Source organism: Fukomys damarensis, unplaced genomic scaffold, assembly GCF_012274545.1.
Source record: "Fukomys damarensis isolate Sample0158 unplaced genomic scaffold, DMR_v1.0_HiC HiC_scaffold_4, whole genome shotgun sequence".
In the NCBI taxonomy this organism is placed as follows: Eukaryota; Metazoa; Chordata; class Mammalia; order Rodentia; family Bathyergidae; genus Fukomys; species Fukomys damarensis.
In genome coordinates this window covers 11,726,575-11,750,016 of record NW_022900916.1, presented here as the reverse complement: position 1 = coordinate 11,750,016, position 23,442 = coordinate 11,726,575, and the positions used below count along the sequence as shown (strand labels likewise).

Genomic DNA, 23,442 nt, shown 5'->3' with positions numbered 1-23,442 from the left:
TTTTCCAAGATTAATAAAACTAAAGAGACTGAACAACTAAATGCAATATTTGAAATTTGATTAAGTCTCCCAATACAGGGGAAAATAGCTATTAAAATACTAGGGGGGCCAGGGATTTAGCTAAGTGGTTCCACCACCTGCCTCACAAGCACAAGGACCCGAGTTCTATCCCTGGTACCAAAAAAAAAAAAGCTAGGGGAAATTTTGATATAGATGGGATAGAAGATTATATAAGGAAATTATTTTCTTAAATGTAATAATTGTATTTTGGTAAGGAAATGCATATTGATATAGGAGTAGAACATCATGCAGCAAGTTACATTCAAATGTCCATATTTAGATAAGTAAGCATATAGATAAGGCAAATATGGCCAAATGTTAATTAATGTAGGTAGTGGGTATACAATGTACCATTCTTTTAACTTCTCTGGTATTTGAAATACTACATAATAAAAAGTTGGAAAAGGCAGACTCATTGGCAATAAAGTAAATATAAACAAAAGAAACTAAAGGATACTTAGTGTTACAAGCTGAATGTTTGTGTTCCCCCAAAATCCATTTGAAGCCCTAACCGCCAGTTTTTATGGTGCTTGGAGGTTGGGCCTTTGGGAGATAATTAGAATTAAAGATGAAGGCACAAGTCTGGGCCTTTGTGGGATTCCTACACTTGTAAAAAGAGACGCCTGAGAGCTTGCTTGCTCTTTCTTCACACATGCACTGAAGAAAGGTTTTGCAGGCACATCCAGAAAGCACACTGCCAAGAAGAGAACCTTCCCCAGAACCCAGCCATCCCGGCATCTTGATGGCAGAGTCCAGCTTTCAGGATTGTGGGAAGTTTCTCCCGTTTACAGCACCCAGTATGTGGTATTTGGAAATGACAGAACTGACTTACACAGATTTTGATATCGAGAATTGGGATACTGCTGCAACAAATACCTGAATGTGTAGAAATGACCTGGAAGCTAGATAAGGAGAAGTCGGTGGGGGAGTTTTGAGGTGTGTGCTACAAATAGGGACAATAAGGGCAATTCTGGCCAGATCTCAGAAAGGAGAACCTTGTTAACTTGAACAAGGTGTTTGTTACAAAGTGGCAAAGAACGTGATTGGATGGAGTTCTAGTGTTTTGTGGAAGGTAAAGCTTTTAAGGCTGAAATTGTAAATTTTAAAGCTGAAAAGATTGGAAGGCAGCTATAATAGTACGTAAGATCCTAATGAGATAATTGACCATGTGAAATAGGAAGAAAAGGGCTAAAGGTGTAGGGAAAATGGGAAGGGTAGGGGAAAGGTAGGTAATAAGGGGAAAAAATGACAAAATGAAAAAATGGAAATAAAGTGTTTGTAAATGGGGAGGGGAGGAGGGGGTGAAGGGAGGGCAGGGACAAGAGGAAAAAATGAGAACCAAGACCTGTCATGTAAAGGTACAAGATCCCAATGATGAATGTAACTGTACTGTATACCTAAAATGTACCAATAAACTCAATGAAAGAAAAAAAAAAAGATTGGAAAGCAAACTGTTGAAGGAGTGACTTGGCTCCTCCTGACTGCTCATAGTCAAATGTGACAGGAGAGAGGCGAAGAAAAAATTGTTAAACAAAAAGGAACCACAATTTAAAAGATTTGGAAAATTCTCAGGCTGTCAATTTTTCAAAAAAAGTGAGAAAGCTTATTCTGAAAAGAATACCGTACTAAGGATGTGACCACACAGCTGCTCTTGGTGTAATTCATGGACTTAAATGGAAACCAGGAATAGAGACAGATTTATACCAGCAGACTTTGCTAGTTGAAGGCTGTCAGACCTCTTGGACTTTTACTGGATCATTGAACTATTCAGCTGTGAGTGTGTAACCACCCATCAAGAGAAGGGAAGAAGGCTCCCAAAAGCAACTTACAAATGGGGCCGCTGTTCCCACCACAAGCCAAGAGTAATGTTTAAGCCTCCTAATCTGTGATATTTTATCATAGCAGCCAAAGTCAGTGGACACACCTGGGAGTGACTTCATTTTCCTGAGTTACACAGAAAATCCTTACTCATGGTGAAGCTTCAGTAAGCTTTAAAGTCTACTCAGCAGAGAGGGTGGGCAGTGAGTATAAGGAACATCACATTTAGGGGCAAGAGAGTGATACATACACTCAGTTGTCAGGAATAAATGCTTCATGTCACCACAGAGTCTGAACTTCCTAATTTGCTGTAGAGGGAGAGCAGTCTCCACTTCAGCTCTGCTGTTACTGTGTACTTAGCTGCTGCAATAAGAGACAATAAAAATTATGACCTAGTCAACCTTCACCCTTGCCCAATGCACCAGAGGAATTAAGAATGAATCTTATTGACCCAGGTTTGGTGCAGGATATTTCTTAGCCCCTTCTTAATGTCCCAGGGGACAACCAAGTTGGTTCCGTAGAACCTGTTAGTGCTTAGGTCTTTTCCAGTCATCTCCAGGGTGCTAACCCACACCAACAGTATCTACTGCACAAGCACACGGTACTGGTTGCTTTAGTTAAGGTGACTCAGTGTTTCAGTATGATAAAGGTTTTGCTCTGGAATTTTAGCTCTGCGATTTCTTCCTGAGTACTGTATCCTTAAATAACTCACAACAGTTTTTCCCTTGTCTTTATTTCCTTTCTCTGTAAAATGAGAATAGTTCTTCCCACCTGTAGTGGTTTGTTTTGTTTTGTTTTTTGTTTTTTTGAGACAGGGTCTCACTATGTAGTTGAGACTGAACTGGAACTCACTGTGTAGCCCAGGCTGTTCTCGAACTCACAGCGATCCTCCTGCCTCAGCCTCCCGAGTGCTGGGAGTGCAGGCGTGCGCCACCACTTCCGGCTTGTAGTGTTGTTTTAGAGATTAAATTAGCCAGCGGATTTAAGTAAAGTGACATTACACCTAACACAATGCCAAACAAAACGTAAGTTCTTAATGTTGTCTTTATCTTCATCATCACCTTTACCAGGTAGATAAAAATTTTAGATTCAAACCTTTTGAGATTATGCCCAGTAGGTGGCACCAGCCACAGTTAAATAAAATATCCCTTCTATGAGGTACTTCATCAAAAGTTTGGAATTCCAGAAAACAAAACTGCAGTAGTAATAATGCAGTATACATTTATAGATAGAAGAAATATGGCCCCCAAACTAAGCATTTAATCTGTAACAAGTATCTAAATCACGTCTTTCAAGATAAACATATTCAGGGGGCCAGGGAGTGGTTCCAGTGCCTGCCTTGTAAGAGCAAGGTCCTGAGTTCGATCCCCATTTCCAAAAAAAAAAATATGATAAAGACAAACATTCTGTTTTGTGATTTCCCGACCCTTCGAGCTCAAATTCTGTACCCAAATGTGGTGGGGCAAAAAACTAAGTCTTTTCTTTTGGAGAAGGACCCTGCTGAAAACAAAAGATGTTACACAGCTCTGTCTTCACAGACTATTCGTTCTTTGTGCAGTCATTTCTATGTTCAGTGCATTTGATATGGTGAGATATAGGTAGGTGAAGCGTTGCCCCAGGGTTGAACCAGTTTGTATCTGGCCTGGGGCCAGAACAAGGCTGCAAGCATTTACAAAGGCCCCTCCCTGGGACTGCTCTGCTTTTGTCAGGCTGCTTGCTCTGGTGGTGGTATTTTTGTCAGTGTATTCACCACTCTCCTATGTACATACTATCTTAAAATTCCTGAAAAGGTGACTCTTTGGGAGGAAATGGCCACTCCTTACCTTTCCCAGTCTTCATGGTCCAGCCCCAAACAAGCTTTCCTTATTATTCCTTTGCAGCTTACTTTCTAGTGGGATGAAACTGAAAATTGCCAGGCTTGGCCTAAACTAACAGGACAAAGCAAACAGGCTGCTTTTAGCAAACAACAGCAGCTTCTCAGTAAATAGGGCAAATGGACTCAAAGTATACAACCTCCTGGCACAGGGAAGTCCAGTAATTGTCTGCACACTTGAGTAGACCATCCTTGGGTGTCCAAGTCATAAATATTTCACCTGACTCCTTAGCCCCTTCAACAGAACCTTTATAAGCCTAATTTCTTTCCCAGTTAGTTGCTGATCTCTCTCCTGGTATTAGCCCATCCACTTGGATGAAATCTGTCCCAGCTAACTGCCACTGTCTCTCTGCCAATGTCAGCCCATCCACACAGATATGTTAAACTCGGCTTTTCCCTGCTAGCTGCTAGAATCTCTTGATTTTTAGTCCCTGTTAACTGGAATTAACTTTCCTTTCAAAGGCCTGTTTTGACAAGTAGATTCTTTATAACAAAAATACATATCTAAGCACTCAATTTCAAACAATCATAAATGCTATGAAGGGGTTAGAGGAGACAACCCCGACAGCACAGGAGGGGCAGGCACTGGTTTATAAAGTAGGGTCAGAGAACACCTCTTTGGGAAGACAAAATTTGAGGTGAAACCTGGAAGACAAGAAAGAATTTTAATAAAAGCTGGGGATGGAGGTGAGGGGAATAGGTAGAGGGAAGAATTAAGTGCAAAGGTGCTGAAAAGTGTGGAACACTGGAAGAACTGAGAGGGTACCCGCATGTGTCCAGAGCTTTGTGATTAGATGGTGGTTAGAAGCAGGGAGGAGGTGCGTCTGGTTTTAGAAGATGGGAGATATCACTCGCAGATACAGATCAGTAGAGAAAGAATTGAGACAGAGGGGAGGGAATTTGATGAGAGCCAAGACGTACGACTTTTACAGCTCTTTCCTCCTAGTTTTAATAATGTCGCTCTTGAGTCTCTTAGTCCATCCCTGCTTGTTTCTTCTGCATCTTCTTTCCAGACTACCCTGTAATTTTGCGGATCTGCAGGGCTATGTCCACAGTTCCCTTTTAATAATCCTGAATCTTTCCTTTCAGTAACCTCATCCATAGCCTAGAATCGTACCAACCTACATTCAGACTTTATTCTCTTCTGTCCAACCAGATTTTTTTTAGTCTAAATTTATATTTCCCGTGCTTCTCTGTCTTCTGACCTTTTCTGATGTAGTGGCTTATTCAACACCCACAGTTGGGTGAAGGCATTTTGAGTTTCACATGTCCAAACTGGGGACCTGTGAGTCTTCCCATACACAAGACACAATGCTAAACAGTGGACACGCCCATTGCCACCTCTCATGACCACCGTGTTCTTTGGTACATGGACAGCAGTCACCTAGGCATGATTTGTACCCTCCGGTATTTATTCTTCCTTTTCTGGACATTTGGAAGGGTTGTATTTATCCACCTCCTTATTTTGGCCAGTGAGATATGAAGGTTACATGTTCCTTCTGGGCAGAACAATTTAAATCTTCCTTCCCCCCAGTTTGCCTTTTGTGCCAAGGTGATCCTGTGATGAAATATAGATGCCTCAGATCAAAACAATCTGGAATGTTAAGCAGCATGTGGAAAAAATTGCCCCAAGAGTCACTTGGATCTGCAGCAAACTTTAAAGCAGCGGAGGACAAAACCTCTTTTTGTTATAAGTCACTGAGGATTTTTAGTTCGGAGGTGCATTTGTGCATGCATACATGTGCGTGTGCGTGTGCGTGTGCGTGTGTGTGTGTGTGTGTGTGTTAGGTTACTACAGTGTAATCAAACATTCTGACTAATGTTAAGTGCTGTGCAAATAAATATTTAAGACAGATCTCTTTCAGCCTCTACTTGCAGCTAGCTGACTACCCATAAGCTTCTCTAAATCAAAATTCTGGAGTTGCCAGGCATGGTGGCGCATGCCTGTAATCCCAGCACTCGTGAGGCTGAGGCAGGGGGGATTGCTGCAAGTTCTAGATCAGCCTGGGCTACATAGTGAGTTCCAGAGCAGTCTGAACTACATAGTGAGACCCTGTCTCAAAAAAGAAAGAGGGAAAGAGAAGGAAAGTGAGACATTCTGGAGTTGTTAGTACCCCAAACAGTTCTTCTTAACTCTCCAGTTTCAGTAATTATCACCATGCATTTAGTTGCCTAAAAAAAGTGAGAATATCCTAATTCTTCCCTCTTCCTCTCCAGTCTGATTGATACATTTTCCTAAGCATGTCTCAGATATGTTTTAAACATCTGCAGGAGCTTTCTTTCCATTCCTGCTTCCATTCTTTGGATATGTAAACCTTCCCGTGTTACGGAATCAGAATTTAATAAAGGATCTACTGTAGAAATTCTGTCCCCTTTCTCTGTCCCCTAGCCACCCTGTTCATTCTTGTAGACAACCAGTATGACCGGTTCCTTGTGCATCCTTTGGTAGTGTGCTCTGCACACAGAAACAAGTCTGAATTTCTCTGTTATTCTTTAGAATGCAAATCTGATCATGTTTTCCCAGTTGAAAAATTTTCAGTACCTTCCTATTACAGACTTTCGGATGATGAGGGCTCTGCCTTGGCAGTCTCCTCACCTTCCTTTTCTTGCCTCACACTCCAGTCCTTCTGATTTTTTAGGTCCTAGATAATGCCCCTCCTGGTTGATCTTGTTATTATTTTTATTGGTATAGTGTAGGTGTACATAGTTATTCATCATAGGGAATTTGTACGTAATATATCTTGATTCTTGTTTTCCTTAAACCCCTCCCCTCCCTTCAACCCCTCTTCTACTCCTTATTTATAAAAGCTTTGTTTCTATTTTTTCTGCTATTCTTTTTTTCTTTTCCCTTCCTTCTCTTCCCCCTCCCCTCCCTTGTTCCCCTTCCCATTTGAGCATTTTAGTTGTTATTATTTCTTAATATAGTATGACGACTATTTACACGGCATTATATTAGGTACTATAATTAGTATAGAGATGATTTAAAATATACAGGAGCATGTGTGTAGGTTATATGCAAATACTATGCTGTTGGTATAAGGGACTTGAGCATCTGTACATTTTGCTTATCTGTGAAGATCATGGAACCAATCTTCTGTGGATACAGAGGAACAACTATATATTTGTTGTTATGTTTACTTCTTTATTAATTGTTTCCCACGTTTAACTGTAAGTTTCATTGGAACAGATACTGTGCCTTTTGTCTGTCGTTCACTGGATACCTGGCTCCTAGTTCCGAGTCTGTTACTCCTTAGATACACATTAAACATTTGCTGCATGAATAAATGAGAAACTGATGGAAAAACTGGTGCCTTTGGGGTGAGGCTGGGAATAGGTGGAAGCAGATGAAACAAAGTATCCTCAAATGCTTAAGCAGGCAAACTTGGCCTCGGTGTTACGGCTTTCCTGAGTGTATATCCTCACCCTAAGTTTCCGTGTCTCTGGCCTGCCATCCAGCATGGAGAAGTGGGCCTGAGGCAAGGGCATTGGCACTCCCAGGTTCAACCCTTTCTTTGGAAGAAGGCGGCAGGAAGCATAGAGCCCTCCTTTGCCAGAGCTTGTATTTTGTCACAGACACTTAATAACTGGTTTAAACAGAAATATTCAGCAATTACTTCATCCTTTGTTTTAGGAACTGAGTGTTCCTTTTTTTACAAGCAAGTAAAACCGGAAAGAGACAGTGACTTACACAGAAACAGCAACAACGTATTTATAAGGAAGTACTAACTCTTACCATTTGAAATCAGTATCTGTTCTGCCTTACATGTTTTAGAATAGCATGTATTTCTTTCCTGATCATAAAATTAAGGCTCATATAATTAAAAATAATATAATACCAAATTTATTTTAAAAGCATAAACTATGGAAATAAAAATTACATCTATGGAACACTTTTATTTCTAAATCACAACAGCTAATATGTCTGCTTTCATCTCTTTCTTTCCTTGGAAACTAAAAAACAAAAGCCTTATTCATCTCTACTTTAATTTCACCTTCTGAATTTATTTCTGGGTACCCAGATCAGCTGATTGGATTAGTCAGGTAATGTAACCCAGCCGTCTTTTGCCTTTATCTCTTCGCAGACTGGAGGATATATTGCAAGCTCCTTAGTGCAGTGTACAAGGCCTCTCATTATCTGGTTCCAGTCCACCTTCCAGCCTCATTTCTCACCACTTCCTTCCCTGACCCACTTACTGGGGGGCTTACTGAAGAAAGAGCATGGGCTCACAAGTGTGTTCCAGTGCTCCAGATGCCTCCGCTTCACCAAATGCCTCTGGGAGTCCCAGGCCTCTTCCTTCTGTATATAGGATAGGCTTCAGGAAATGGGGGAGGATTCTTCTGTGCTGGCTCACTACAAATTGTTGAACTAGGCGATGAATTTAAAGAGGGTAGGCTTGATTACTTGGATCAACATGTAGAGAAAAGGACCATTCTCAGGTGTTGGACAGTGGCACCTTTTCACAGCTATGTTGAAGAATGTCCTGTCTGGTCTCACCTGAAAAGGGTCGTTGGTCAAGGGTTTGAAACACTTTCACATCTAAAGAGTGACCTTGAGATGTGCCTGCTGTGTAGCCTGGAGCTGCTCTCTGCCCAGGATGGTAGTGGGTAGCAATGAAGTTACAGAGGATGAAGATTTTCTCATTGGGGGCTCCCTGGAAGTCATTATAAATAAGTTCTACAGTAGAATAACAAGTATTATTAACTTATAAGAATAACAAGGCCACAGAAAGTTAATATCAAGGATACTTCTCCACTTGGAATGCCCCTGTTCAGTCCTAAGTTTCAGGGTAGTGTGATATGGGAAGGGGTATATGCACTTCTGATACTTTTTTAAAAGGACCCTCAGGAGTCTTACACTGATAGTATAACCTTCACAACCGTGGCAGTCTTTTATTATGCTATAAATGGAATGAAATTGTATAGACTCATACATATGCACACTCATATGAGCGTACGTGTCACTGGTGAACTGTGAATAAGCTCTGTGGTTTGTACCCACACCGATCTCCTGGTTTTTGTGTCATACTGTGGTTAAGCAGGATGCTAACAGTGGAGAATACTGGGTAACAAGTGCCTGGAGAATCTTGCTATACATTTCTTTGCAAATTCCTGTGAATTTATAATTATCTTAAATGAGGGTGGAGGAAACTCAGACCTACTGAAGCATTTGATCTAAAACAGTCCACTGGAAATGGTCTTGAAGCTAGTAGATCTTAGGTAAAAACAGTATCTCTGTGTCCACACTCAAAGCTATTCCTGAAGAAAAGGATAAAATGAGCCGCCATGGTCAGCATATTCAAGATGGGTACAGAGGACACAAGCGTCTTCAACTCACTGAACAAGAGGGTCTCTTACCATCCAAATCAGTCCTCAGCCCCTTTTCTCGAAACAGGCAAATGAACAGGGGCCTTTGAACAGTCTTAAAAGCCCAGAATATATTGAATATCATAAACTTTGAAGACTGCCATTCTCAAATCATGTTGGCCTTATCCAGCGCTACTGACTGCAACCAAATTCGATCATCCAGCAATACGTACTGGGCACCCAACATGTATCTGGCACACTTCACTCTTCTGAGTGTTTGGGATATGGCCAGGAACAAAACAACCCTAACCTAGGAGAGCTTCTGTTGCAGCATGGGAGGGGGAAGCGGGAGGAAGAGAAAATAAACAATGTTAGTTAACTGTAGAGCATATCATAAGGTGATAACTGTCATGGGGAGAGGAGGCAAGCCAGGTAACAGGGACCCAGAACTCAGGATAATGGTGGAAAGAGAGGGAGTGTTCCTTGCTTCTCTGAATTCTTAAGGAATGTGTTTGTATTAAAATCAGCCTTCTGTGTGCATTTTCTTTTCCTGCTACTAATTCTCTGCTCCACTCTTCCTTTGTACTTCTTCCTAATACCTCTTTTCTTACCTCCACTTTTTATCCGTACTACTGGGGATCGAACTCAGAGCCTTCACACTGCTACATTCCCATCCGTTTTTTTATTTTCACATTTTGAGACAGAGTTAAAGACATTTGTTACAGTGATACATTCATGCTTTTGTTTATAGTAGTGCAATTTGTAATAGCTAAATCTTGGAAACAGCCATTATGCCCATCAACAGATGGATGGATAAAGAAAATGTAGCATTTATACACAATGGAGCACGATCTTGCTATAAAAGAGGATAAACTTGAGGCATTCCTAGGTAAATGGATGCATCTCAAGACTGTAATGTTAAGTGAAATCAGACACACAGGTTTAATTATTGCATATTGTCTCTTATATGAGAAACCCAAAATATAAAGAGCAAAACAAAAGATAATAGGAAGTAGGTAGATATTTTTCAAATGGAAAGAGGAACGAGATGGAGGAAAGGGAAAAAAGATTTTAAAAAAGAGTTGATAAAATGGAAATAGAGCTTTTGTAAATGGGAAGGGAAACAAGTTGGAGTGAGCAAGGAGGGATGAGAGGGAACCAAAAAATGAAATAAGTTGTGTTATATACGTGTACAAATTCCCCCACGATAACTGCAATCATTATGTACTGCAAACGTGTACTAGTAAAATTTTTTTTTGAGACAGGCTCTCACTAAATCACTAAGTTGCCTAGGCTGAGCTCCAGTTTGGAATCCTCCTGCTTCCACCTCCTAGAATGATGTGATATTAGGCAGGTGCCACTGTGCCTGACTCTCCACTTTTTAATTTCTTTTTAAAAAATTTGTGTTAGTAGATATTTGCAGCACATAATGATTACATTCATCGTAGGGAACTAGTACATGTACATAACACATCTCAAGTCTTGTTCCCCCATTCCTTTTACCCTTTTATTTTGTGATCATCAGATTCATTTATTTATTTTATAAGTCATTATAAAGTTAATTATCATATATACAGACTAACAACCAGGCATAGGCTACAGAACAGGTAAGACAATTATACTCAGTCAAGCTATACTTTTTGATACATTGTCTGTGCTGGACATTTATTTCCATTTTTTATTATAGCCTTTGACTTTTTTCTTCCATTAATTCTCTCTTTCTTATGTCTCTTCTTCCTTAGGTTATTTTTTCATCAGTGGTTCTGTCACCTTTTTCACTGTTTTATTCCTGTGACCTTTTCCTTCTCCTCTTGCTATTTCTACTTTTCTCCCATTCTTTCTGTTATGTGGCTTTCTTGGGAAGCTTGAAGTTCATAGGATTAGAGTTGAAGAGCCTCATTATTACATTGCTTATTATCTGCATGATAAATGCTTTCTATCCTAACTGAAATCAAACTTTCTTCACTTAGCTAGCCTGATGCAGAAATAACCCTAATTTCATTGACTCCCATATTATAGATATAAGCCCCAGATAGATGATCCCACCGCAATATTTCTGAAATATGGAAGGGACCTTATGAGAATATTCATAGCAGCATTATTCATGAAAGCTCAAAACTAAACAAAACAACCACAAATAAGATAAATATTTGATGGAATACTGTACAGGAGGGAGAATTACTTGGATGAAATCATTATAATCTTGCAAGAAGACAAGACACAAAAGAGAGAAAAGAAATAATTTCTTTTTTTGCATGTCTAAAAACACAGGTTTTAGAAGTCAGGACAGTGATAACCACCGGAGCAATGACTAGGAAGGAGTACAGGAGGGTTTCTGGCGGCTGATTATGTTCTGCCCATTGACTTGGGTATAGGCTAACAGATATGCTTGTTTTGTGAAAGTTCTTCAAGCAATACATTATGATTTGTGTCCTTTTATATGTGTATTATACTACAATGAAAAATTTGCTTAAAATGAAAGCCATGGTATAAAATAAGCTGGAAGTATTTGGGTAAAATTACAAGATTTACCAGAGAGATTTGTGAGTAATATTGTTTATTGCAGTAATAAATCTACAAAAATTTATGTACAGACAAATGGAAGTGGACCTACAGAGAATACATCAAAATGGTACTGATAGAAGCAATGGCAAACTTGGAATGTAGGATTTTTCATACATTCATTACTTTTTCTCAGGTCACATGTAAATATAGTTTAAAAGCTAATTTTATATTTATTAAAAATATTTGTAAATATTTCCACATTTATATGATTTTATTTTTTCTCTTGCTATAGAAATTCATGTACAATACTGGAACCTTATCCTACAAGTTAAAAAAAATAACAAAAGACAGCTTTAACTTCAAGTAAAATTTCCACAGACAATACAGAATTAAAAGCATACTTACTAAATCACAAAATATATCAGAGAAATAGTATTCTTAGTGTGTGTGTGTGAAACAAGTCAAACCATGGTCTTCTATAGTCACAAATGAACTCAAGATTTTATAAAGCTCTAGCTTATTATAAAAGGGAACTTTGGTGTTTCAATTTTTAAAAATGAACAGTGCATATTTCCTCTCTTGAACAGAGGTATCCACTTTCTATGACTATTACATTCACTCTTTAGAGATATGACCTGTTGCCATTATAAGTAGGTATCACCATGAAAATGAATGGCATTATAATCCTGGTGTTGTCATGACCAGATACAACCAGAATTCAGGATCAACTAATGTGATACAATCACTGATCTTCTTCCTTCAAATGTAGACACATAGTTCTGATTATTGTTGGCACTCAGAAAAGATTAAGTAAAGCTAAGGTATAAAATTAAATGTTCTGGCTTAAAGTATGATTTTTGTAAGTAATGATTTTTCCAGTGTGTATATTCCATGACAATTTTTTTCACTTGATATTAAATTCATTTAGAATGTTTTGCCTTTTAAAATGTATTTTAAATATAGACAACTATAGACTATTTTTAGATTTTTTTGAAGTCAGAATTCAGTGAAAAATTATTTATCTTACATACTGCTAAATATTTAGAGAAAAATGTAAGCTCATTTTCATCACCCGTGGTCTTGTATGGAAATTGTTTTTGCTCAAAATAGCAGTTTTCAGTTAGATGTTAAATAGACCATATCTATATATACCTTCACACAATGATCATTTCTGTAAGACTAAGTTTAAACTGCATTTTCTAGCTACTCTATTGTATTTTCTTTTAACTGTGATCCATGAGTATCATGTTGAAAATTTATTTCTATAAACAATGAAAATCATCTTATCTGTTTCACTTGTCTGCATCAGTATTTTTAAAAATAGCCAGGTTCTATATAGCTTTTAAGCGAACCATTTCCAGCATCAAAGAGACCATGAATTCTGGTTATACATCTGGTCACATATAAAAACACTTCATTATTTTGAGACAAGGTCTCACTGGCTATTGCCTCCTGCCTCAGCCTCTCAGAGTGTTGAGATTATAGGCCCATGCCACATGGCTGGAACAACGTATTAACTAAACTTTCATTCTTAAAACTGGCTTTTTTACCAAACATTACTTAAGGCTTTTATTGGTAAGTGCATTAATAACTATTTCAGCATTCACTAAACTTGGCCTTACGCTGTGATAGTGCAGCTCACGGATAGCAGGTCTGTCAGAGACTGATTTTTCCTGTGATGCGTCCTGTGGCTCACCTGTCTGTGGAGGCCATCAGGTCAACACGTCTGACATCTGAGCAGAGACTCCAGTACCTGGGGAACACACCAGGTCTTGCTCTGGGGGACCAGCAGCATATTACAATAGCAGCACATGCTGGACAGTGCTAATTTGCCTGGGTTATTCTCTTCACCATTTTGCATATTTTAGAGGTAAGCTGTTGATTTTATAAATAAAGCATGAAAATAATCTTAATGCTTTTTTTGTTCAGTGATTAAGATGTGTAAAAACTCAAAAGATTTAAAAATATAATAGAAAAAGAATGAGCATTTCAAGTCCAAAGAAGTGGTCAATGCAGAAATTGTTTGGCTAGGGTGTTGTCAGTGGGTCAGTTCTGTCTTACAGTCCTTGCTTGCAGTGACCTCCTGAGTCCACTTTCAGGAAGCCAGGCTACGCATAGCCTGTGGAAACAAAGGGAAGACAGACAGTGTCAGTGCAACTCATGTCTCCCTTAGGTCTACATTTTTAAAATGTTCTATAATACTGGTTTCTTGTTTTTATTCATCTTAGGTATATATCAGAACAATAAAAGCAGGGGTTAAAAACTTAATTTTGACCTTAATTGGATTTACTTAAAAGCAATAATCACTATTCATTGAGCACTTACTATGTAAAAGACATTGTTCTTGTTATTTCAAAATGCATTCTTTAATTTTTGCAACTCTGTGATATTATTTCCATTTTAAGTCCAGATGCTAAAATGAAGAAAGGGTAAGTAATTTGCTCTGTGTTGTACAGCCAGTAAGTAGCAGAGTTAGAACTAGTCCCCAGGTCTATTTGTTTCCAAAGTCCATGAAAACACTGTGCTATACTCCTTCATTGTCCCTAGAAGGCCTACAGAATACTCTGCATGTTGCTTCTACTGCCTCATTTTAATGTAGAAGTTTGAATGATACTCTTTTAACATTTTTATCAGGACCTGAAAAAAGGCACAATAGCATCGCCTTTCAGATTTGCCTATGACACAGGTTGGGCTTGGGGATAAATATGCTAGATGATAGCTTCAGAATACAAAATAAACCAGTAAGATGCAATCTAGCAGAAATGCATGTAATATTTCATTTGGGTCAGAAACTAATTACAGAAAAATGTATATGAGAAGTCAGTAGTTGCCATTGTCTGCAAATCTTTAGCCAAAAGTTAAGTGCAAGAGGGCTTTCTGCACGGGCTGTTACACTGCATATTTCTAAGAAATCTTTCAACTTTTTTTTTCCCTTTTTGGTTTTTTTGGGACAGGGTCTCACTCTGTAGTGTAGGCTGGCCTTGAACTCACTACACAGCGCAGGCTGGCCTCAAACTCTTGATCCTCCTGGGTGCTGGAATTATAGGTCTGTGCCTACAGGAGGAGCAGCTCAACTTTAAAATTTTGTGACCTTCACTTGTTCCCATTTTACTCAGGGATGAAGTCACAAAGTTTATTCAGATACTACAAGCTCAGTCAAGTTTCCTAGGAATAACGTGCTGACAGGAGAGCATCTAAAATACATAGAAATCAGCTTCAGGTGAAGGCATATTTCTTGGAGGCCATTACCAGATGAAGAAAGATTATACAGTGGCTATTCTTCATGCTGTTCCTGAAGCTTATGAAATTTATGGGTTAGAAATACCCTCTCTTTAACTTTTCCCTTTCCCGTGGCCTTAGATTTCTACAAGAGAAATGTGCATTAGGTTAGGTTTAATCATGACAGTGCTCTGGCTGCTGCCAGTCACTGGTCATCTCCATACACCTGAGATAGAGGTCCCCAAATACTTAATGTCTTCAAGGGAGAAATCTTGGTTTCCATTTTCCCTTCCTGTGAAGTCACCTTTCCATATTTTTTGGAATTATTTTCTCTGAATAGTTCTTAACCAGACACATTCACTACCATATTACTTGATTTACTCAAGATTTAATACATGTTATTTTCTTGAGGAGAAGATAATGATTATACCTCTTCCTGGACATCAAGTTCGTCCTGAGTCATCTTTCCTTCCATTAATTCAAGAGGATCTTTGCAGTCTTGCATGAGGGTGATCTTGACAAAGAGAGTACACAGTATTTATTATAAATATAATAGCATCGGTCTGCTTCATACTTCACAAAATATGATTTGAAGCTTTGCTGGTGCTTCTGTAATCTGTAGACTTCAGAATCCTCTTCAGCCTTCTTATTCTTTTATATTTCCCAAGTTAGAATTTTCCCTGAACCATTTTTCACATACAAACGTGAACTCCTACAGTTCTTATTGTCTAAACTCCCTACTCTTCCTGAACCTCTGAAGTGTGTGCCTTTCAACAAGGGACCCCCTCTGCCTAGATGGTTGAGCACTCACTAGTGCTTCTCTTTCAGTGGCTGAGCTAAGAACACTTAGTATAGCATTGAGCATGCATGGAGGTACAGCAGAGGTTTGTGACTAAGGCGGTAAACAGTCTCAACTTGAATTTTATGGAGATTAATTTTATTGGAGATAGAAACCAATGTCTATAGCCCAAGGTAGTTCAGGAAAGTTCTGCCTTTTAGGAGTACTGTATGATTTAATCTTCTATACCCAGGAGACCAACAATCAGGGCTTTGTCTCAGGCATGAAAAAGGATATTTCCAAAGCAACTCCTAATATATACCAAAGTGTACATTAGTATACAAATGTACCGTAGTAAATGATTTGAAGTGGTATTTTGCTATTTTTCATGTCACAATTCTCTTAGTTAGTGTGGAAATTAACAGAGGATTAATTTCCTGTGAAAATGGCCATGATGTGATAGGAAAAGTACAGTTAGGTGTAACCACAAGTTGGGATGGTCCTTAGGATGGGAGAATAAAGGATAGGGAAAGTGTCAGTCATATCTCTGCATCTCCAGTATTTTTAATACACAAATGACTCTTCCTAAAGAAAGGGGAGGTGCCACAGGAGAAGCTGTGATTTACCATAACTGCTATGGAGAGGGGCTTTGTGCTAGACCCTGAAGACACATAGAGGTGTAAGGTTCCTGATCTCGCAGCCCCTCTCTTCAGTGAACCAGAAAGTACATAATGCAAGAATCCAGCTGTATTTAGCATAACATATTCAGGTATGAAAACAAATCAAGCAAACAAAAACTCCATCCCAGCTACTCACACCTCCCTGATTGCAAACAATGGAGTCTACCATGAGTGGGCCTTTTTGGCCAGTGGGTTTTGTCACATACATGGCTAAGATTTTAGATAGAATTGGGTGGTAAAAAAAAAAAAATTAACTGTTTTCATGTTGAGAAAGAACTTGATACATTGGTTTTATGTTTAATGTGGGATTTTTTTTTTTTTAGATACATGATCTTGGATGGAAATTAATTGTATTTCTTTATTTTGCTTTGTTTTTACTGATGGGCTAGAGAATTTCAAGTTGGATAGAAAAAGATTTGAGTATTCAAAGACGAACAGCTTATATGTTTTTATATTTGTGGTTTTACTACTCCCCCCACCAGAAACATTAAGCAGAGCAACCTCTCCACTACCAAAAGCTGAAAAAAAGTAATACTGTGTTCTAAATTAATTTTACTTCAGATATTGACTTCTTTAATAAAGATGTTTTTCCTAAGTTGAGAAAAATGAGAAGCAATTTAATGCATGTATGTCACTAGGCTTATTTTTTGTAGGTATTTGTTTTAGTTCCCCCAGTTCACTGTGACAGGATGTATGAAGAAATGAGGTTCTTGTTCCATGTCTGCTAGGAGACCTAGGCCATGAGCCCATCCAGAGTGTTTACCTCTCTAGAAGATCTGATGGAGAATGAAAAAATCTAGAGGAATGTAGGGTCTATTATATTTTGAGAGAGAAAATTAACCCTGGCTTAATTTATGGTTTTAATTATTTTTTTTCAAAGACCACTTATGGCCTGATACCTCCTATTTAAAGAAATTTATATATAATTCAGGGGTTTCCAGATGGCTGAAATTTCTTTTGCATTTATGTACACAAATCACAGAAGATGCTGTCTTCTAAAATGGCATTATAACAAAGCTACAGTGATAAAAATAGCATAGGACTGGCACAAAAACAGACACATGGATCAACTGATCTTAATAAAGGATGCAGAAATAACCCTAATACATTCAGCTATCTGATCATTGACAAAGGGGTGAAAGATACACACTGGAGAGATAGCCTCTTTAATAAATGCTGCTAGGAAAACTTGGTATCAACATGCAGAAGATTGAATCTAGACCCATATATCTCACCATATATTAAACTAAAATAAAAATGGATCAAAGATCTAAATGTTAAAACAGAAGCAATCTGTCAGAAGATAAGTAAAACACTTGAAGACATAGGCATAGGCAAGGACTTTCTGAACCCCAATTCTATGAGAAATAACATCAAGAATCAACAAATGGAATCATATCAAATTAAAAAGCTCCTGGGCCAGGGATTTAGCTCAGTGGTTCCACTGCCTTCCTCACAAGTGCAAAGTCCCAAGTTCAATCCCTAATACCAAAAAAAAAAAAAGCTCCTTCACAGCAAAGAAAACAACCAACAAATTAAAGAGACAACATACACAATGGGGAAAACTTTTTGCCAGCTATTCCTCTGAGGACTAGTACCTAAAATATAAAGAACTCAAAAAAAATAGACCTCTCCAAAATAAAAGACCCAGTCAAAAAAATGGGCAACTGAAATGAATAGATACTTCTCAGAAGATGTACAAATGCCAAAAAAATACATGAAAAAATGTTTAATATCTCTGGCTATTAGAGAAATGTGAATTAGAACACTCAGATTCTGTCTTACTCCAGAAATAATGGCTAGCATCAAGAAGTCAAATAATAAATATTGGCAAGGCTGGGGGGTGGGGGAAAGGAACCCTTCTACACAGTTGGTAGAATGTGAACTAGTACAAACGTTATGGAAATCAGTATGAACACTCCTCAAAAAACTAAAACTAGAAATTCCATTTGACCTACCTATTCCCCTACTAGGTATTTTCCTGAAAGTAGTAAAGACATAATAGTGCAGTGATGCTTACATAACTTCTGTATGTAGCAGCATAATTCATAATAGCTAAATATTGGAAGCAGCCCATATATCCATCAACAGATGAATGAGTGAAGAAAATAGTACTTATACACAGTGGAGTACTATGCCATATAGAAGATAAACTTGATTCATGTGTAGGAAAATGGATGCACTTTGAGACCATGTTAACTGAAGTAAATAAGACACACCAGCTTAACCTGGTTCTCTTAGGTGGCCTTTAACCTGGTTCTCGTATGTGAGAAATCCAAAATATAAATAAATACCAAAACAAAAGACAGATATTAGGAAACCGAGGACAGATCTCTTGCAAATGGGAAGGGGACCAAGAGATAGAAGAAGGGGGGATGGAGGAGAAAGGAAGAATATGAAAAAAGAATTGAGATGCGTGGTATACATGTACCAGATCCCCATGAGTCGTGTTACCATGTACTGAAAATGTACTAAAAAAAAAACTGGGAAAAAATAAACGGCATTAAAGCTAATGCCCATTTTTATTAGTTAGCCCCCATGCTATAGGACTACTATGTATTAGATACTACCAGGTACTGTCCTACAGCCTCTGTCATTTAGTCCTCACAACTCCCAAGCAAATTAAATGTTTTTGCTACAATTCCTTTGATGAAAAATTGAGGCTCTGAGAAGTTAGGCATCTGGCCTTAAAAACCAAACTAAATGTATTTTGCCATTTATAGAAATCCTAATGTTCCAGGAAAGATACAGATAGAAAAAAGTTAAATATTTACTGTTTCTAAAATGGAGTCTTGTCCTTCTTGGTCTTTAACCTGATTCTGTAGATAAAGTATGGCATCATGAATAGTCAAAAAGAATATGTCCTTTCTATTGTTATCAAAGAAACCACATCGCTCCATCTGTTTGATAACATGATCTGCAAAACAAAGATAATATTTAGCTCTAGGAAAAGTTATTTTTGAAACAAACCTATTACTCAGTGTTTTTAGACACCCTACCCCCATTTCCAAAATGTGATCTGCTCTAAACTGACTTTGTTTTCCAGGAGCGCACAGAACGTTTACCTCATAACTGCTGATAGATGACTTTGGTGCCTAAACATGTCCCTTATGCCAAGTCAGTGCACCCATCCCCCAGCCCCTGTGAACCTGGCAGCTAATAGTTCATAGTCATGCACTTGTCTGGAGAATTTTCCTTGACCAGTGGGTGCTGACTCACCTGAAGAGTCTGGGGGTGGGGGGGCAGCTTGTGTGCATTGACTGACAATAAGGGGGATACAAAGGCAGAGCCCAGCCCCTTTCTTAAGATGACATAACCATCTGGTGCTCTTCCTGCTTTGGGGCTCCTTGTATAATCAGAAGTCTATAAGGCTGTAAGGCTATACTCCTGAAATCATGTCTTTGATTAGCTTCTCCACCTAGCCTATCCTGCCTCCCTTACTCCTTCAATCATTTGTGTAAGAATTCCCATCCCAGGCTCTGCTTGTAGAGAACTCAACATAAGCACTAGCATTTTCCTACCCACATATGCAGCCAGACACAAAGACTCACACTCTTTATCAGTCCTCTTGCTCCAGTGGATCTAAGTCGTCTTCAGCTCTGCTCTCCCCATAACACCTCCTCCTCCCCCCGTTGATCTTTCTCCACTATCAGTTTAACCATCTGTCTGGAACAATTCAAAAGTAACATCTTTCTGGGTTCAAAATACCCTGCAATTTTTTAATGGGTACAGTTTCTGTTTGGTACTTTTCTGATGAAAAGTTTTAGAAGTAGATAATAAATGTGAATATAATTAATGCTACTGATTAATGATATATTTAAAAGTAACAATGGCAAATTTTCTTATGTATTATTTATCACAATACAAAAACAAAGGACTTGGGAGAAAATCTTAGATAGATATAAATGGATTTACCTTGAAGTGATGCAAAGTATACATTCACATCAATTCTTTGGAATTCTTTAACAATCTAAAAATAAAAAAGGAGAAAGTTACAATGAATAACATTCTGTGCCCATAATTCAGTCATATTCAGGTACTTGCTCAGAAGAAATGTCAACACTTTCATGGTTAATCAAGACTTTGAGGGAAGTTCATTATTGGAAAAACCATAGAGGTTTTCAACTTACAGTGATATATTTAAAGATGAAAAGACCATATCTCAAGAGATGACAATATCCAGTGTTCAGTAGCACAGCACTCTAATACAGAGATGCTCAGTAAATACTTGTAGAAAGAAGAAAAGCACAGAAGCTTCCTGATGTAGCCACTGCTGATAAGAGCAAAAAGCATGCGTTTCCATCTGAGTGGAAGAGAGATGAGTGTGGATGTGACCACTACATTCAGAATGTAAAAACACCTAAACATGGAGGTCTCTATTTTTAATGTACCAATGTCAGTATCCTGATTATAATTTTGTGCAGTAGTTTTGTAAGATGTTACTGTTGGAAGAAAGGGGCCAGAGTACATAGAATCTCTCCAAAAATTTTTTTCTCCACTATTTCTTACAACTACAAGTAATTCACAATGTTCATAAAAAGTTTAATTTTAAAAAAGACATGACTTATATAATGTATAATATATATATATATAATATATTCTAAACCTCATATTATTACATCTGATTGTTGGCATCTTCACCTACTTCCTTTTCTTCCTGACCCTTGTGATACCTACCTGAAGCTTCACATAAACTTTGTGTGTGACGTGATACCCTATTTAAAATCTACTTTGAAACACTTTGCACAGTTGTTATTTACAAGATTACTTAATGTTTACCTTCCCGTGTAGACTCCATAGTCTCACGAGGAGAGAAACTATGGCTACTTACCCATCACTAGTCTCTTGTGCCTGGCGGATTATTTAACACACCTTAGGCACTGAACAGCTGTTTGTTGAAGGAACAATGAACTGGAGCTTGCATAAGTGCTTTCTGATATGAATGTTTCCACCCTGCGTGCTACTCAACTCTTGCTTTGGCCTCCTAGATGACTGACCTGAAGCTCGCTCTGATCACTTAATAATGTCTGGCTGTCTCAGTCCCAGTCACCATGTTCTTGGTGTTCCTTATCCTGCTGCTGTTCTCAGTTGAATAAAACACTTAACAAAGATTTGCCATTTTTCCTTTTCATATTCCAGTTACATTCTCAGAAAAAACAATGTTAATATTCACTGACCAATATTCTGCTCAGCTCCTTGTTTATTAGCTTAATCTTCATGACACCTCTGTGAAGTAATTGCCACCATTATCCCTGTTATAGATGAAGAAATTGAGGCACAGACAAATTAAGGAACTTGGTCACAGTCAGACTGCTAGTAAGTGATGGAGCCAGAAATCACCACATAGCCTGGCTCTGCAGCTCATGAATCATCTTTTTGCAATACTGGGCGACCTATATCGTGTTACTATTACCACAGCTCCAATTCTGCAATGCAAATAGCCAGCAGCTTACCCTGTGCAAAGACCTCACTCCAACAACATCCAGGAAAGACACAGCTCCACAGTCAAGCACGAGGCTATGGATTGGCACTTTGGGAACATTCACTTTGACTGGAAGGTCAGAGTTCCAGTCCACTTGAAACTCAATTTCCTTGGTTGGGATATCAAGTTCTTTCGGATCTTCAATATCTTCATCAGGCTCAAAAGCAGCATTTGATGAACCAGCATCACTTATGATGCCATTCTAAAGAAAGAAAACACTACCAACTTAATTGCCACTGATAGGAAATGTGTTTTCATCATTCATCTCCAAATATTTAAAAAGCCTACATCCATTGTTCCTTGGTAAGCAAAAACATCAGCAGGGATGAATGCTTAAGGAATGATTTTTAGTCAGACCTGGTGACACACACCTGTAATTCCAGCTATTCGGGAGACTAAGACAAGGGGATTGCAACTTCCAGGCCAGCCTTATTAAGACCATCTCAAAATGGGGGCGGGGGCTGGAGATGTCCCTCGTGGTGAGTGCTTGCCTCGCATGTCTGAGTGAGGCTGTGCACACACAAATGGGTTTTACCTTCTTTCAAACTTTGATGTTCTCAGACCAGGAATTTAGCTCAGTGGTTCCACCGCCTGCCTTGCAAGCATAAGGACCAGAGTTCGATCCCCAGTACCCTCCCCCAAAAAACCCAAACTTTGATGTTCTCTAGGAAGAAAAACAGGAGATGGGGAGCCAAGAAACTCAACTTCTGGGAGATTATGGAAATTTGCCAAGAGATATACTATTGGTAGGAGAATCTGAATAAAGGTTAATAATAGCTCTTACGAATTTATAGGGCCAGGGATTTAGCTCAGTGGTTCTGCCGCCTGCCTTGCAAGCTCAAGGATCCGAGTTCGATCCCTGGTCCAAAAAAAAAGTTTGTGATCTTACTGAATTTGTACTTCCAATAAAAAGGTTTAAAAACAATGCAGATGCTACTCATTATGGGGGAAATTCACACCCTGTGTGTCCAGGGAGCAATGCTGATTTCATTTTTTCAGGAACAGCTAGCTCAGCCATTCTCTGACGTGCATCTGTCATCTGCTGGTACACGGGATAGATTTAATTTTAGACCACATATGTTTTCATCAGAGAAAGGAAAAAAATTAAAGAGGGGAGAGAAAGCTGTTACCTCACCTTTGTAGCCTTTAATTGCCCTTTTGTGATGAGTTTCTGTATTCTCCTTAGTGCTTTCAGCCTCTTGTTATATACTCTAATGGCATCAAATCCAACCTTTGGAAAAAAGTGTCAAGTTACTTAAAATATCTGCTTCCTACTGTTCCATACTGCCAGTTGTTAGGTGAACGGTTATTTCTCAGTATATAATATTCCTTGACACACCTTGCTGGAAAAGAAATTGTGAGCTCTAATGATGGAGAACCCTCTCCACCGCCAGACTCAGGAAAGACCATATACATTGTTAAAAATTCCAAGACAGTACAAGACAAAAACAGCAAAAGACAATCTCTAGCGTTAAGTCCGTTTCTCAGATTTTCTTGGAATCACAGAGCCCTTCTGTAAACACTCCTCTGAACCAGTTTGCCGTGGAACTCACTTGAGAAAACACTGATCGAAATTCGAAGGGTAGGCGACAGGGCGAGAACGTCCTACTTAACCGACCGTGTTTTTCACTCAGAGTTAGGGACCCTCTACCAGGACCTTGTCCCAGCTGACAGTCCCCAAACTGCCCGCACCCAATGTGGGCCTCTCCCTTCGGGACTTCGC

General features: G+C 38.7%; 1 protein-coding gene across 1 annotated transcript in view; it reads right to left on the bottom strand.

Annotated features, from left to right (window-relative positions):
- Positions 1–12,563: 12,563 nt before the first annotated feature.
- Slc26a4 (solute carrier family 26 member 4) overlaps positions 12,564–23,442 on the bottom strand; it is a 48,500-nt gene continuing 37,621 nt past the window's right edge. Inside the window, exons 16-21 of the mRNA XM_033755908.1 lie at positions 22,855–22,950; positions 21,691–21,921; positions 20,153–20,207; positions 19,012–19,154; positions 15,210–15,293; positions 12,564–13,679 (exon numbers count right to left, since the gene is read on the bottom strand). Of these exons, the coding sequence (XP_033611799.1) occupies positions 13,656–13,679; positions 15,210–15,293; positions 19,012–19,154; positions 20,153–20,207; positions 21,691–21,921; positions 22,855–22,950 (633 nt within the window). The 3' untranslated portion in view covers positions 12,564–13,655. The remainder of the gene's footprint in view (positions 13,680–15,209; positions 15,294–19,011; positions 19,155–20,152; positions 20,208–21,690; positions 21,922–22,854; positions 22,951–23,442) is intronic.